The sequence below is a fragment of the Tripterygium wilfordii genome, chromosome 19, assembly GCF_013401445.1.
Source record: "Tripterygium wilfordii isolate XIE 37 chromosome 19, ASM1340144v1, whole genome shotgun sequence".
NCBI classification, from domain to species: Eukaryota; Viridiplantae; Streptophyta; class Magnoliopsida; order Celastrales; family Celastraceae; genus Tripterygium; species Tripterygium wilfordii.
Window position 1 is genome coordinate 12809307 of NC_052250.1, and position 14227 is coordinate 12823533.

Genomic DNA, 14227 nt, shown 5'->3' on the forward strand with positions numbered 1-14227 from the left:
GTAGAGGAAGTTAAAATACTCCGACTCAATCCACCATCTGAAACTACGGAATAGGAAAAAATCCACCAATCCTAAGGATGTAAAATTTGAATTCGAAGCAATGAATACTTTATAATTCATTCATTACCGTTGGTTCTCTCTTAATTGAATTGCAATTAAACTCTGGCCCAATCATTTTTTACTAAAAAGATTGAGCTGAATACAAAGATCTTTCTGAAATGTTCATGAAAATTCTTGCTCTCATTGGACCACTTGTATTTATATGCATTAGGATCTCGATTCATGGATCTCTCGGTTCAAGAAATCCAAATAAGATGGTCGCATCATTTCTTCCGACTCTTTTTCAAATTCGAAAAATATTGGTTGATCGTATATTTCATTATAGTTCCATGATTCAAAGTATCATTTCCTATTTGATCCCTTTGAATTACATATTCGAAGTTGCGATCATATATGTTGGTTGATCAAAGTATCATATATTTCATTATAGTTCTATGGCCTTATCCGACTCGATATTCCTCCATACTTCATTTTAGTTTCATTTTCCAAAATCCCAAGGTTTTAAAAAGTGAAAGGAAAAATCACAGGCGACTATAAATTTATTAGGAAGTAAAATTTGCATTATTAATTTATTAGTAGTAGCATTATGCACATTTAATTACAACAGAGAGATTAACAAAATTTCTCTTCAGTTGACAAAAATTTGTGGAGATTTTTCATATCTTATTCACCTGAGAAGACATCGTAACTGGCGAGAATTCACGCAATTTATCCTGAAGCAATAAAATCTGAAATTCAGCGATATACCATCCAATATACTCAGAGAAATAGATGGCTTCAATAGATTTTTATGAAAGCTTACATGGGATTGGGAAAAATGCATCCAAAGATCGATGTGCGGCTTCTGGAAGTCTTCTTCTCTAAGTAATAAAACAATCAATCATATGTTGAATCACATCTGCACCTTCTATGTGCATGACATGATCTTTAACCTGTAATATATATAATTATATACAGACTGAGACTTTCCCCTTCAGAATGAAGAAAATATTTTATATGGATGTTTCTCTTCATGCTTCATTCCCTGGATAACTAATCATTTCACCATAACAAGAAAGTTTATTGATATATATATATGTATGTATATTGGAACACATTTAAAACCACATAGAAGAAACACTGGTGCAAATTGTATACAAACTCAAGGTCATATCCATGCCTATAAGTACGTACAAGCAGAAAGGTACCTGTATAACACTATGAGCAGCAAACCTCTTTCTGCAGCTGTGGAAGCTAACATCTATTTTTTCCCATGATACACGGGAAAGGCCCGTCACCAATTCCTCTGCTTGATGACAATCATTTAGCAAACTTGTTAGCCCTATGCTTTGACAAAGAACTTGTTAGCACTACAAACCATTAAAACAAAGTAATAGACCAATAGCAGAAAATCAATGTAATAGTGGCAACAGAAAGAAACTGAGCGCACAAAGGAATAAGTATGTTAGAGAAATTATAATTCGCTAAATATTACAAGAAGCTCAATAGAACTAGACTGAAACAGGTTTTGGTCAAACAAATGGGATCAGAAATATAAACCAACACAATTGAATATTTCAAGGCAGCAGAGCATATTAAAGATAAAAAGATTCCCCTTCCTATCAACTTAAGCTTTTGGACGGATATTTTTTCACAACTCAGTGTATCAAAACTTGACCAAAAGTCAAATCCTGAGATCAGGCCCACACCTCCCAAATTGAAAGAATTAATATTCAATCCTTTCTTCAACTTGCAATCAATTGACAACAATTCTCTTATTAAAATTAAATGGTACATGAGTTAGTTTCCACTGAGAGGATTAGTCCGGTTCACAGTTAGAGAGACTTTTTGTTTGTTTTCTGTTCTAATTGCTTCTATATGAGAGATAATGTTACAATGAAGGGTGCTATAAAATATAAAGATTCTTTCCTATCAGTTTAATTTTCGGGGATAGATGGTGTTTCCCAACACAAAATAATATATCTTTGCTAAGCATACCCGTGAAATTTCAAACAGCTGATTCAACTAGCATAAACAAATTAAAAGGGAAGAAAACTGTAATATCTTTTCACAATTAAATATTCTAACCTTCTAGCTTGTCACCGCCATCATATTCTGCCGAAACAAGTTCACACTGCTCAACATCAGAGGCCTTGCAGTGTTCTTGATACACAATGTGTGGATACTTCTCATCAAGAGAACTCTCCCACTGATAACCAATAAGGGATCAGTAAAACTCTAACCAGCATCTTAAAACTGTATAGTAACAAAGTGAAGCACACAAAAGTACCTGTGGCAGTTCACAATTTCGTCTAATTGATGATGTTCTCCAACCCACTATGTCTATATAATATCACATAAATGAAAACAGTAGAATGAAACTAAGCAGAAACCTTTAAAGTGTAAATCAATAAAGCTAACTCAACCACATAAGAATCATATTAAAAAATTCAATCACATAAGAAGGATACGGTCATAGCCCACATTTGAATATGCCACTCGTCTTTTGAACAAACGTAACGCAGACCTGCATGCATAATTGAGATAAGTAATTGCTTTGATTGATTATATGATATTTCTTAAAGCTAACATCTCAAGAAATATCACTACAGAATGTGAATAACAACTGAGCTGCAAGTGGCATACATGAAATAACATTCACCATTATCTTCTATCATACGTCTAAGCAATGATGGCTTGCCCTCATCGTTATCTGTAAGAAAAAGGTGTCGTCCTGTTCTCCTAAATATCCAATGAATAACAAGACAAGCAGTTTTTTCAAGGGCAGGCACACCAAAAAGAAATGGCACCTGCAAAGCACGCCTATCAATAGCCACATATAATAGAAAAAAAAAATAGGATTAGAGAATTATCAAAATATATTGCTACCATACTGATGGCAAGTCAATTAACATTTACGTGCTTAAAGTAATGGAGTAGAATGTTTTGAATTAGATTCCAACAAGTTCAGTCAGCAAGTAATGGCTCAAGTGACCTCAAGTACATATGTTTCATTAAGAGCAAATACATTGCATGAGTAAAAACTTTCCAGGTTATTCCGAAAGCAACAACCAACCAACTTCACAGAAAGGCACTAACAACTTCAAGAATCGTGACAGTTTATCCTTATTATCTGGTGTCAAACTTATTGTAGCCGAACCATGAGTCTTACTTATTAGAGGGGGACACCTAAACACAGTTCAGCCTTATGGTAAGCCTGGCTTACTGTGCTGTTGTCCCTAATACAATTATACAACCAAATTAAATACATAATGCTTTGGAAGCGTGTCAATATTAATGTGTAATCATCACATTATTCATTCCAAAGTCAAAGGCCCTTCCCATAATAAAAAAAAAAAACCTCTTTCATTTTGGCATGAGATATTTATATAAGATCCTGTACTTTTATGTTAAAGTTCAATAAATATAAGGTAGCTGCCAGAAACAGAAATCGATATATCTATAATGCACAGGTCATAATGTACTACCTGCTTATTACCCCTTGAACCAAGATGAGGTGTGGCAACTGTGACAAAGTTCATTCCCTCCAAGCCGCCTATGGTGCCCTTCAAATTTTCTTCACTCACATCAGCTTCTGAATCCCCAACTCTCTCTCTTATGGGTGGTCTATACAGTTTCCCAATCGCATATCTTGCCACTAATCCTCCCACAGAATGTGCAACAAAAGAGATTTTACGCAAATTCGGCTTTCTTTTGATCACATCAAGCACCTATCATTCACACTTGTAGTTAATGAATGAAGAGATTCTGTGGCAGATTCATGTTTCTGTATATAAAACAGTAATTTTCAACATAACATCATCCAAGGTAATGCATACTAACCTCCTCTGCCAATCTCTCACCCATTACATCCACACCATCTAGAGTCAGCTTACACTCATTACGTTGACTACCTATGTAACAGAAAAGCAGTTTAATTCTTGGCATAAACAATATTAACAGTGAACATGCATCATTGAAACTGAAGTCAACAAATAAGCCTGCTTTTATCCCTTAAATTAATAAAAAGTATAACATGCAAAAACTTACAATGAACAAAAACTTTATCTGGGAGCATTCTAACAAACTGCTCAGCCGCAAACTTCCAATCTGTACCACTGCACAAGTAAAAACACAAGTCTGATTGACCAAAATGTCAAGATGGTTTCATTTTGAGGAAAAAAAACAATCCAGTTTGCTACTGCAATACGAAGGAATTAGAGAGACATATTCAATAATTTATCTTATCAGGACAAAAGAAAACAAGAAGTGACCAAATCTTAATGCAACAATAACCATGTCCATTCTAAAGCCTGTTGTTCATTCCTAATACACTATGAGTAAACTATACTTCCAACACAGAAGTTAATTATTTCACAGCTGAAAATTCAAAGATTAAACTAATAAAACCAGATACCAAAAATAAGTTTGAAATTGAAAAGTTATTAAAATAATGTAAGCTAATTCAGATGAAATAATTACAACAAACTACGGCATGTCTTTCGAATACAAAATTGATCTAACTTGTATAAAAATTTAAAGAACGAATCCAATTTTTTTCTGACGCAACAAAGTTAGACCTAATCTCTCTCATAACAAAGTTAGTGTCGCATTCAACTACCGGACAAGAGAAACAATTCAACCAGTCAAAGAGAAATGGAAAACAATCCATTAATTACCCCGAATCGATTATAGCCAAACCGACTCAATCCCTAGTGGAAGGATAATACATTAAAAAAGTAAACAAAATTAAACAAACCTTCCAAGGATTCCATGGACCATTACGACGAGATGATCGGCAGATGAAGAATCGGAGTCTTTGGAGCTCCACACATCCCGGCTCCCGTCAACAGACTCGGAAGAGCAAACTCCGTTGTCTAAAGCTCTATTTTCCATAATTATCTAAAGTTTTCTTTCAGGTATCACCTAAATAGCTAATGTACATTTATCATCACAAACAATTCCAGGATTTTGAAGCGATATTCAAGATATCAAGCGTAAAAAGATCAAGCAATAAGAATCCGTCCTCGACATCGATGGAGATTTCTCAAGAAAATAAGAGAGGGCGTGAAAGTGAAGGAAAATCAGATTATAAGTGCAATTTAGTTGAGAGTTTAGGATTATAGAGAGAAACCTGAGAGAGAAGGATACTAAAGAGAGAACATCAAACGACGTAACGACAGGTCTGCGGTAATGTGTAAATATAAGAGCGGCGTGCTGGTGGCTCTTGGGATTGGGGCTCTAATTTCGCGGTCTAATTTTCTCCTAAAATTATATTAAATTATGAAATTCTAAAATTATATTAAATTATGAATTAAAATAAATAATTTAATGTTTATAATATTATAATGGGCCCATTTAGTAAATAATTTGGTCAATAACATATATTGTAACATATAATATAAATAATAAATTATGATAATAAATGATAACATAAATTGTTCTTAAAATACTGATAAGTGTTTGATATAATTTTTATTGATAGCATATATAGTGTTATAATTATTGTGCAAATTATGTGTAGGGTTATTATGCATTTAAGTTATAATAGATTTAAATAAATAATAAAATAAATTGTAAATAATTTATAAAACTAATTATAGCATTATTAAATAAATAAAAAGGTTTAAAATATAGTTGATTCCAAATTTAAAATTTTATGCGTTGATATGACAGTTATGTGGGAGTGGCAATTTCGTTGGTGTTCAAAAAAGTTACGTTCAAATGGGAGTGGCAATTTTTCCAGGTAAGAATAAATGAGGGCATTTACATAATGTGCTGTCCAAATTGTCTTGAAATAGTCGAATTTGAGACAATTTCAAAAATGATCATAAATTGCTATAAAAAAGTATTGGTTTTTGTGTCAAATAAATGTTGTTTGGTTGACGTATATTGTCAATCAAACGGACTGAATATAATAGATTTTGAAAAAAATATATAAATTTTAAATTTTAAATTCTAAACCCTAAATCTTAAAAATTAAACCCTAAACCTTAAACTCTAATCCTTAAGCACTAATCTTTAACTTTTAAAATCTAATATTATGTCATTTTCTTAGGAAGAGTTGGAGCTAGAATTGAAGTTAAAAATTGTAGTCTCTCCCATCCCGTGACTCTTGCCTCGTTCTTGGTGGTTCGCTCCAATGACCATTCAGATCTCGCCACGTTGAGACCTTCCTTTACTAGTCGGAATTTATGTTAATTGTCAAATTACGGTTATATTATTAATCAAACCGATCAGATGAACGGATAGTCCGATTCTAACAGCAATGCGTCTGAAAAAATAAAAAAAATAAAAATAAAAATAGTCGCAGGCATATAAAAGTCATAAAGGTCGGTAATGGCGGTCGGTTCTTTGAGAAAAGTAACGGCTCAGCTTTATCGATTGCGGTATTCTATTCTATTCATATTTAATTTTAATGTATTAAATTACGCTTTTTTAGACCGACCACACATCCCAATTTCTTTTTTTTTTCCCTCTAAGAAAGAAAAAAAATACTGGAATTACATAATAAATTTTATTACGGAGTTTACTAAATAAAATTATGTGTGAATCGGAGTGAAAAGATAAGCTGTATGATGAACAGATTCCCAATTTTGAATCAGCTTAAAACAATAAATTGTTTTCTCATAAGAATCCGAATACTAGAATCTGACTCACCAAGTATGGTAAATCCCAATCCCAATCGGATAAGACCAATGGAGTTGTGTTGGTGCATCATCCTACCAATTATTGTTATAAATCCACACCCCATTCAATCAATTATATTATTGGTTTTTTAGATTGTTCAATTCCCGTAAATACATCGAGCCCGTATAACTTTGTTTTTCGCAAACCCAATAATTGGGTTAAGGTCCACCTCACTTAACCTTGAGAAAATGCCTAAGTGATTGTAAAAGGATGTGCTTGTCCTTATCAAAAAAATACACCACACTTCACTTTCGATGTGGGGTAACACTCCCCCTACTTATTTGTAGGTTAAGTTATGCCAGACCCAACAAATGGAGTAAAACTTTAAATTGTCCTGTTTTTTTGGATACATCGGGTCTGCACAGCTTTATTTCTCTTAAATTCAGTAAATGGACCAATGTTCAATTCATGTAAGCTTGGAAAAAGACTTAGGTGATTGTAAAGGAATGAACTTGTCCTTAGAAGGAATAAACCATACATCACTTCCGGGATGACAATTATGAGCCTTTATACATATAGAAACACAAACACATAGCCGAAAAACTGGCACATGCTGTGTTCCCTTTGTATGGGCCTATGCAGATTGACTGGGACATCAAGCACAAATGTTATACATGTCATGCATGTTGAAAATCTTTCGTTATGCGTTGCATGAATTTATTTTTTAAGTGTCATTGTCATTGATTCTTAGATCCATGAAAAGTTAAAACGTGTGAGGAGATCGATTTTCTTTATAAACCACTCGATTTGATTATGCAACACTGATGTGATATTTTTATTATTGACAAAAGCACATTTTTCCCCTTTCCTGGATATACACTATCTTGTCGTTATAGGTATGATATTGGAATTGAATTTATGATCCAAACAACGTAAGAAAAATGACACACAGAAGCAGGCAGACCTTATATTCATAAATATCCACCTAACCTTTTCTTTTCTTTTTTTTATGTTTCTTGTGGTGTCCGCATGTGCATTGGTTGGTAAGAGGTCCCTTATCACGAAAAGAAGGATTAGTTCATGTCTCCACCATACAAATGCTGCACGAAGGTTTTCTCCATTATGTCTAACTCTGTACCATTTCATATAAATAACTTGGTAGGGCACTCTCTGGGTATTATTGTGTGGTCCAGTCTGTGGACCAAAACATATAATTACTCGCGATTTTAGATTATGTGTGAATCTCAAACGTGATTTCGGAAGACTAAACTAGGTTGTCTCCGAACTTCCGCTAAAAGAAAAAGGACAATGCTAGATATCCTCAAAATATGATCCTCAAAAGTCCCCCAAATGTAAGTGACATTAAAATAGTTATTGATTAAAAATAAATACGTAGGATCCACTCCACATCTAACACTACACGTTAAATTATGGTATTTTGAAGGTCACTTTTTGAAATCTCAAGCATTATCCAAAGAAAAATTAACCACATAATTGACAACATTGATGGGTACAAGAATGAAAAAGAACGTCATTTCAACATCACGCTAGGACCATTTATGCTTTTCTATATTTTGTTTTCATTTTCACTTTCTAATAGTTATTAAATTCATTTGTGTAAGAATTTTCAAAAGTAGCGTGCGCCAAGCATAGGAATGTGATGTATTTTAGAGAAGATCGCCGTCTCGATTTTTTATATTCTTATGATCAAAGATATGTATGAAGGAGCCCTAATTAGTATTAGGATTAATGGAGGAGTTACATTGAAGTTCTCTATCACAATAGATTTGCACTAGGAATCGACACTAAACTCATATGCAAGTAAGAGTTTATAGAATTTAATTTAAGTAGAACTAAGACAAAATGTATAAAATATAAGTTTAGAAAGAACTGACAATGGAACCAATAAATGATTGAATTAGATGAGGAAGGAGTAACAAAAAGTAAGATTTTTAAATATCTGGACTCAATTTTCTAAGATAAATTAAGCATTAGTGAAGATACAGCTAATATGATTAAAAATATTTAGATGAAGTGGAGTGCATCTAAGATTTTATACGATCAAAGGACTTTTTAAAAATATTGACAGGAAAATTCTTTAGGTCAACCGTACGGCCCGCAGCAATGATGTATTGTTCTGAGTGTTGAGCTATTAAAAGATAACATGTCCAAAAAATACATTTGACAGAAATACAAATGCGGGGAGGAAGACCTAAAATACACGACTTAAAGTAATAAGAATGATATAGATTTAATAGTAGTGGATGAAAGTTTGATCTTAAATAGAAATTCATGGTAGAAACGAATATATATAGTGGATTTTCTCACGAACTTATGAAGCTGACCCAAAACTTTTAGGATAAAAAAAATAATGAGTATGTGGCAAGCATAGCATCTCCTGAAACATTATCAAAGAAATAATCTAACAAATGTACCTTGTTCTGCTCTTACTTGCCTCAAAACCTCTTTCCAGGCTGCAAAGGTCGAGACAGTGGAGGGAGTGTCCAACATTGCAGCAGAAAGCGAGGGCAAAGCATATTTTCTACAAGACTGAGCAAATTTGGACAAAGCACAACAGCTATTGGAGTGTGTTTTAAGCTACTAGAAATAATTTTAGTGCACTAAAAAAGCAAATAATGTTTTCTGTCTCAATATGAAGGAGCAGGAACTGTTAGAAAAATCATATTTACCCCGATACCGTCTCCATGAAGTCGTTTGCATCGAGCTAATTAATCTGCCTGCCAGTGAGGAACACTAAATGGAAGAGATAAAGTGAGATTGTAGCCAAAGTTTCCAACTACATTATACTACAGTGGTATTTTACAAGAGAGTGAAAAGGAGAGAAATCCCGGATTAATCGCTTATCAGGGATGCCTTGGATACATTTTTTCCCTCTTAGGCCATCCTAACCAAAGCAACAAAATTGGCTCAATCATCTGAGCTATATTCACTAGATTCTTGCAGTGGAGGAACAGCAGCACAGCAGAATGACTCCTTGTCTTTAAGGAGAAGACAGCTCCCATCGGAGTTCCATTTTAGATCAACTATTGAAAACTGTGGTAGTGGATTACTTACACAGTAAGCACCTGAAGGAGTCCACATATATAAGTGCGAGCTTCCAGTGCACAGAACAAGGCGTGTGCATGTTGGGTCCCAAGCTGCTGCTCGAATGGGATCCTTCTGCAACAAAATGGCAGCAAGCTCAAGGCGATGTATGTCCCATATCCAGAGAGCAGTTGGCATGCTATCATTCCTAGTACATATATACTGGCTATCATTGCTCCAAATCATAAGACCTGCAATTAGGTTGATTTTGTCAGTCCCAGTTATAACATTTGTAAGAATTAGAGACAGTATTGTTAACAATGTCAAAATTAGTCTAGCCTAGCCTAGGTGATTATGGGATTGCACGTTTAGCATATATCTTAAGAGCACTGCATTCATGCCTCCTCAGACCCTGTAAGTGGCGGGCGCCCCAGTTTTGATTCTAGTTAATCTACGTTTACCATCACTACGTTCCATCTCTATCTTTGATGCCACTGCTGTGCATCAAGTGCAAATACGAAACAACAATTTTAATTCATAGCAGTTCACAAAGAGTAAGGACCTACCAATTCCTTGTTTAGGATTTGGTTTGTCTGCGGGAGGCTTCTGAAAGGGCAAAGTGACGGGTACTTCAGTAACCTCATATCTTACACTGAAATGTCCATCTGGTGCACCTTCTTGAGAAAGAAAGGAGGAAAAATAATATAGTCAAATTATTGAAAGTATAAAGGTTGGATGCCGACAATAGCTTGGATTCATAGTTCAAACATAGTTTCACATTGATCATGACATATACGACTTAATTGATTCCTATATTTACCAGAATTGGCTTGTATAAAATCATCATTCAGATATAATTCGGACATGTCAAGATGCAACGGCTCATCTACCTCCTGGAATTTTGAGAACCACGAGGTAAGACATGCTTCAAAACAATTACTATTAGTAATGTCTAACAATATGAAATATATAGAAGAAAGATCAATTACCTTAAAAACAGCAGCATAACAAGGACCACGAACAGAAGATAAATGCATAAATTCAGCAAAGGTTTTCCAAGTTAAGTGATTCAAAACCCGCAGCATCTGGTCATAACTACCCACAGCTAGAAACTGGCCACAAGGGGACCATGAAACAGTTTTTACACCCAGTCCACTTTCATATGCTTGGTACTTAAATAGACACCTTCCATCCGGGGAGTAGATTAGAACCTGTTACAAGTTAACATCAGCCGCTCTTAATTTCAGCAACAAAGAACCGTTCAAACTTATAATGCAGCAGAGCAAAACATAACATAAATTTTATTTTTCATGGGCAAAAATAGGGCAGCAATTACAGTCAGGAAACTCTCCATTATACGATTGCATCCATTTTGGCACATCATTTTCACATGTCAGATTAAAGAAACGTAGGAATATGAAGGTTATGGTTGACATGATTGCAGCAACAGTTCAGGTTAATCAATTATGTTTTCAGAAGAAGCATGTGAGAGTGGCTTTTCAAACCATCGGCTATGTTATAGAAACAATTTGTCAATTCAAAAAAGGGAGTTATTGATGCCTTATTAGGACAACAGTCAGTTGTTCATATACTGCACAAAGCTCAGCTATCTACAAGAGGAAAAACAAGGATGCCACATTGATAGAGTAATACCCAGACAGACTGATTAACGAAATGCTTGTAAGGTTTTGCAATTTTGATATGAGAATGAGTTACTAAAATCAAGGAGAAATATTATATCTCAAAATCATGAATTATACCTGAAAAAACTACTTTAAAGTTGGCATATGTTCAGTAATGAAGTTCGCTACCTTATATTCAAGAGGCGAATCCCATATCACTATGGCACTATCATCTGGTGACCATTCAATATCAGCCACATCCAGTGTGTCCACAGCAAAAACACCCATCATCTCCCAAGTGTAACAAGATAGTAAATTAATATAATCCTTGCAATCACGTCTTGTGCAAATTGCAGCAAACTTTCCATCTTTGGTGAACGACACCCCCTTGGAAGAATGCTTTGGCCATTGCACGTGGATGCATGCTGTGTTCACCAGCGACCAAACTGTCAATCGCAATTGAAACTCAGATGTGGTTAGTATGTGACGACTATCTGGGCTCCACCTAGCATAAGCAATACCGGCAGGTCCTTCATCTATTTTGCACGTCCATTCAGGTTGGGTCAATGACCATGCTTGTATCATTGGCCTTTTGTAGAGACCACACAGAATGTATTCAGAATCAAGCGCCCATTCAATATAGCTTATCTTATCGAGGCATGAAAACAACTGCACAACCTGCATTGTAGAGAATAAAATAGAGACATTTGCCTAGATATGCACAGAATTATCAACTCAGTCAACAGTGTGATGGTAGTCGTTACTCGTTACATCCAGAGCCATGTATGTATTGACTATTAGAACTGATATAATCATATAATTCATAGTTACATTTATTTAAGGGGATTTTTCACTGAACATACGGTTCTTCATGAAAATATACTCCTGGTTTGTGTACCTAGAAACAATGAGGAATCTGCTTCACTATATGTAACCGTAAATAAATAGATAAGTTCTTGTATGGACCACAAGAAAACCTTTACTCCCAAAATTTTAACTGCATATCCTGATAAGGCCTTTAATATTGGAGAATCTTATAATCTAAAACGCAATGTTACTTCAAGTTACTCACTAATCACTAATGTGCATGAGTTTACATACTTCCAAGACTTCTATCGAGCAAAGATGATTGTCCTGAGCTATGGAATCTATCAAATAATGTTCCAATCTCCAAAAAATAAACTACTCGTATTAGCTGGCCAAATACAATGAAGTCCATTTCAGATGGAGATTCCGGTCTCTATGGACCCAATTAACGAATCAAAATGGATTCAAAGAAAACCCTCTCCATTACCATGAAACTTTTTCGACTCATGAACTTGAAACTCACCTGTATAGAGTTAGCTTCCAGATCAGGGACAATGTCCACTTATATTGCCAGACACATCGCATGAGACCATTCCCACCCACATAATGCATAATGTGGTTTCTAATAAGTAAACAAATTAAACGAGAATATAAAAATAAAGGAAGAAATGACAGAGTCGCCAACCATACTAGTCCACATTCATAAACACAGAGAGCACACACAATTTTTTTATTTTTTTTTTAAATCAACATACTATGCCTTTCCAGCTCACATAAATTGCCTAGATGCGCATCATAAGAACTTAACAGTTTTCCTCTCGCTTTCTCCATTCCCAGACATGGCATGTTACAAGAGACATGGATCCAAATTTAGTTTGGAACAATTGCCCAAAATGATTCGAAGAGTACCTTGAAGGAAAACGTATCACGAACTACGAGGCGGTAATCGACGGCGACCGCAATAAAACGCGCATTAGGCGAGAAACAACAAGGACCCGTCTGCTTATAAGGATCGGTGAATTCCATCGGGTGAAAGGGTGATTCAAATATGCAGCAGATCAGCGACCACAAGCTCAGAAGGTGAGCTTTCTTTCATTGCAGTCACTCTCCGTAATTTGCGTGGCGAAGCTGACCGTCGTTTGAAAATTGGGAGCAGATCTGATAGACACAGATAGAGAGAAGAAAGAACGAGAGAGACAGATGCTTATGAGACGAGATATGGCGATTCAAAACGTTTCCGGGAGCTGTGTCTAAAATCAAATAGAAAAAGAAAAAGAATTCAAAGTTCAATCAGTCAAAGTGGTCCGGCTAACTTTGGACCGGTTGACCGGGTTGCGACTCTGTAGTTCCACAGGATTAAATTTATAATTACCTCGGTCCCGCCTCATGTGAAGCGGTTTAGCATTCCGTCGAGGATTGGGGTAAAGTAGGCCGTGCTAGGCTCGGCCCACTTTACTTTCACGGGCTGGGTTGGGGATGCCGGCCCGTGAAAGAGTCTCAAACATGCCCTGCACCAGTGCACCCTTTAGGCACTAAACTGCCTGGGCCAGGGGTTGCGTGATTGACGGGCCGACCTGGCATGGCCCACAATCTCAAATGTTCAGGCTGAACCAGCCCACAAACCTGATGGGCTATCTGTAGGCCATTTCTGCCTGAGCTGGGCTATCTTTTGGCCTTTATCGTAGTCACCACCTATAGCCTACTAGTGTATTACCATTTCACCTAAAACAATACATCCGAGCTACTAATTGGAGTGTTAAGAATAAAAAATAAATAAATAAATCACGGGGAACTGTTTTTACATATCTAGTTAATGTAAACTAATTATGATTAAATATGAATTGTTTAAGACGCATATATAAAAATTCTTCAGTAGAAAAATAAGTCGTCTCAAGTCACACTCATGAATGGTTGGCAAAGCTATACAAGATGAACACAACCAGCCATTGATTAAGACCACGGCCTTGCTTGTGTGATATCTTCAACATAAACTAGTCCTTTAAACCAAGGGAACCAGCTAAAGAATGAAATACAGGCAAAGACACTCAACACAGACAGCTTAACTACCCTAACTGCAGGATTTA

The 14227-nt window shown here is 35.5% G+C and overlaps 2 protein-coding genes across 3 annotated transcripts; both read right to left on the reverse strand.

Moving 5' to 3' along the window:
* Positions 1-576: 576 nt before the first annotated feature.
* Positions 577-5217, reverse strand: LOC119985794 (lipid droplet phospholipase 1-like). The gene is made up of 11 exons (XM_038830182.1): positions 4799-5217; positions 4090-4157; positions 3883-3953; positions 3528-3770; positions 2686-2849; positions 2511-2566; positions 2330-2382; positions 2128-2248; positions 1248-1345; positions 863-992; positions 577-773 (listed from the first exon to the last, which is right to left on the reverse strand). Exons 1-10 carry the CDS (start codon positions 4933-4935, stop codon positions 921-923), a joined length of 1083 nt encoding a protein of 360 aa, XP_038686110.1. The 5' UTR covers positions 4936-5217; the 3' UTR covers positions 577-773; positions 863-920.
* A 4080-nt stretch (positions 5218-9297) lies between these two features.
* LOC119985793 (WD repeat-containing protein WRAP73) lies at positions 9298-13392 on the reverse strand. Of its 2 annotated transcripts, none has more exons than XM_038830180.1 (6): positions 13053-13392; positions 11526-12014; positions 10704-10925; positions 10535-10607; positions 10281-10388; positions 9298-9965 (listed from the first exon to the last, which is right to left on the reverse strand). In XM_038830180.1, exons 1-6 carry the CDS (start codon positions 13167-13169, stop codon positions 9598-9600), a joined length of 1377 nt encoding a protein of 458 aa, XP_038686108.1. In that variant the 5' UTR covers positions 13170-13392; the 3' UTR covers positions 9298-9597. The 2 variants fall into 2 exon arrangements, with proteins under 2 accessions (XP_038686108.1, XP_038686107.1); XM_038830179.1 differs by having other exon boundaries at positions 10281-10391; positions 13053-13169.
* Between the last annotated feature and the right edge of the window lie 835 nt (positions 13393-14227).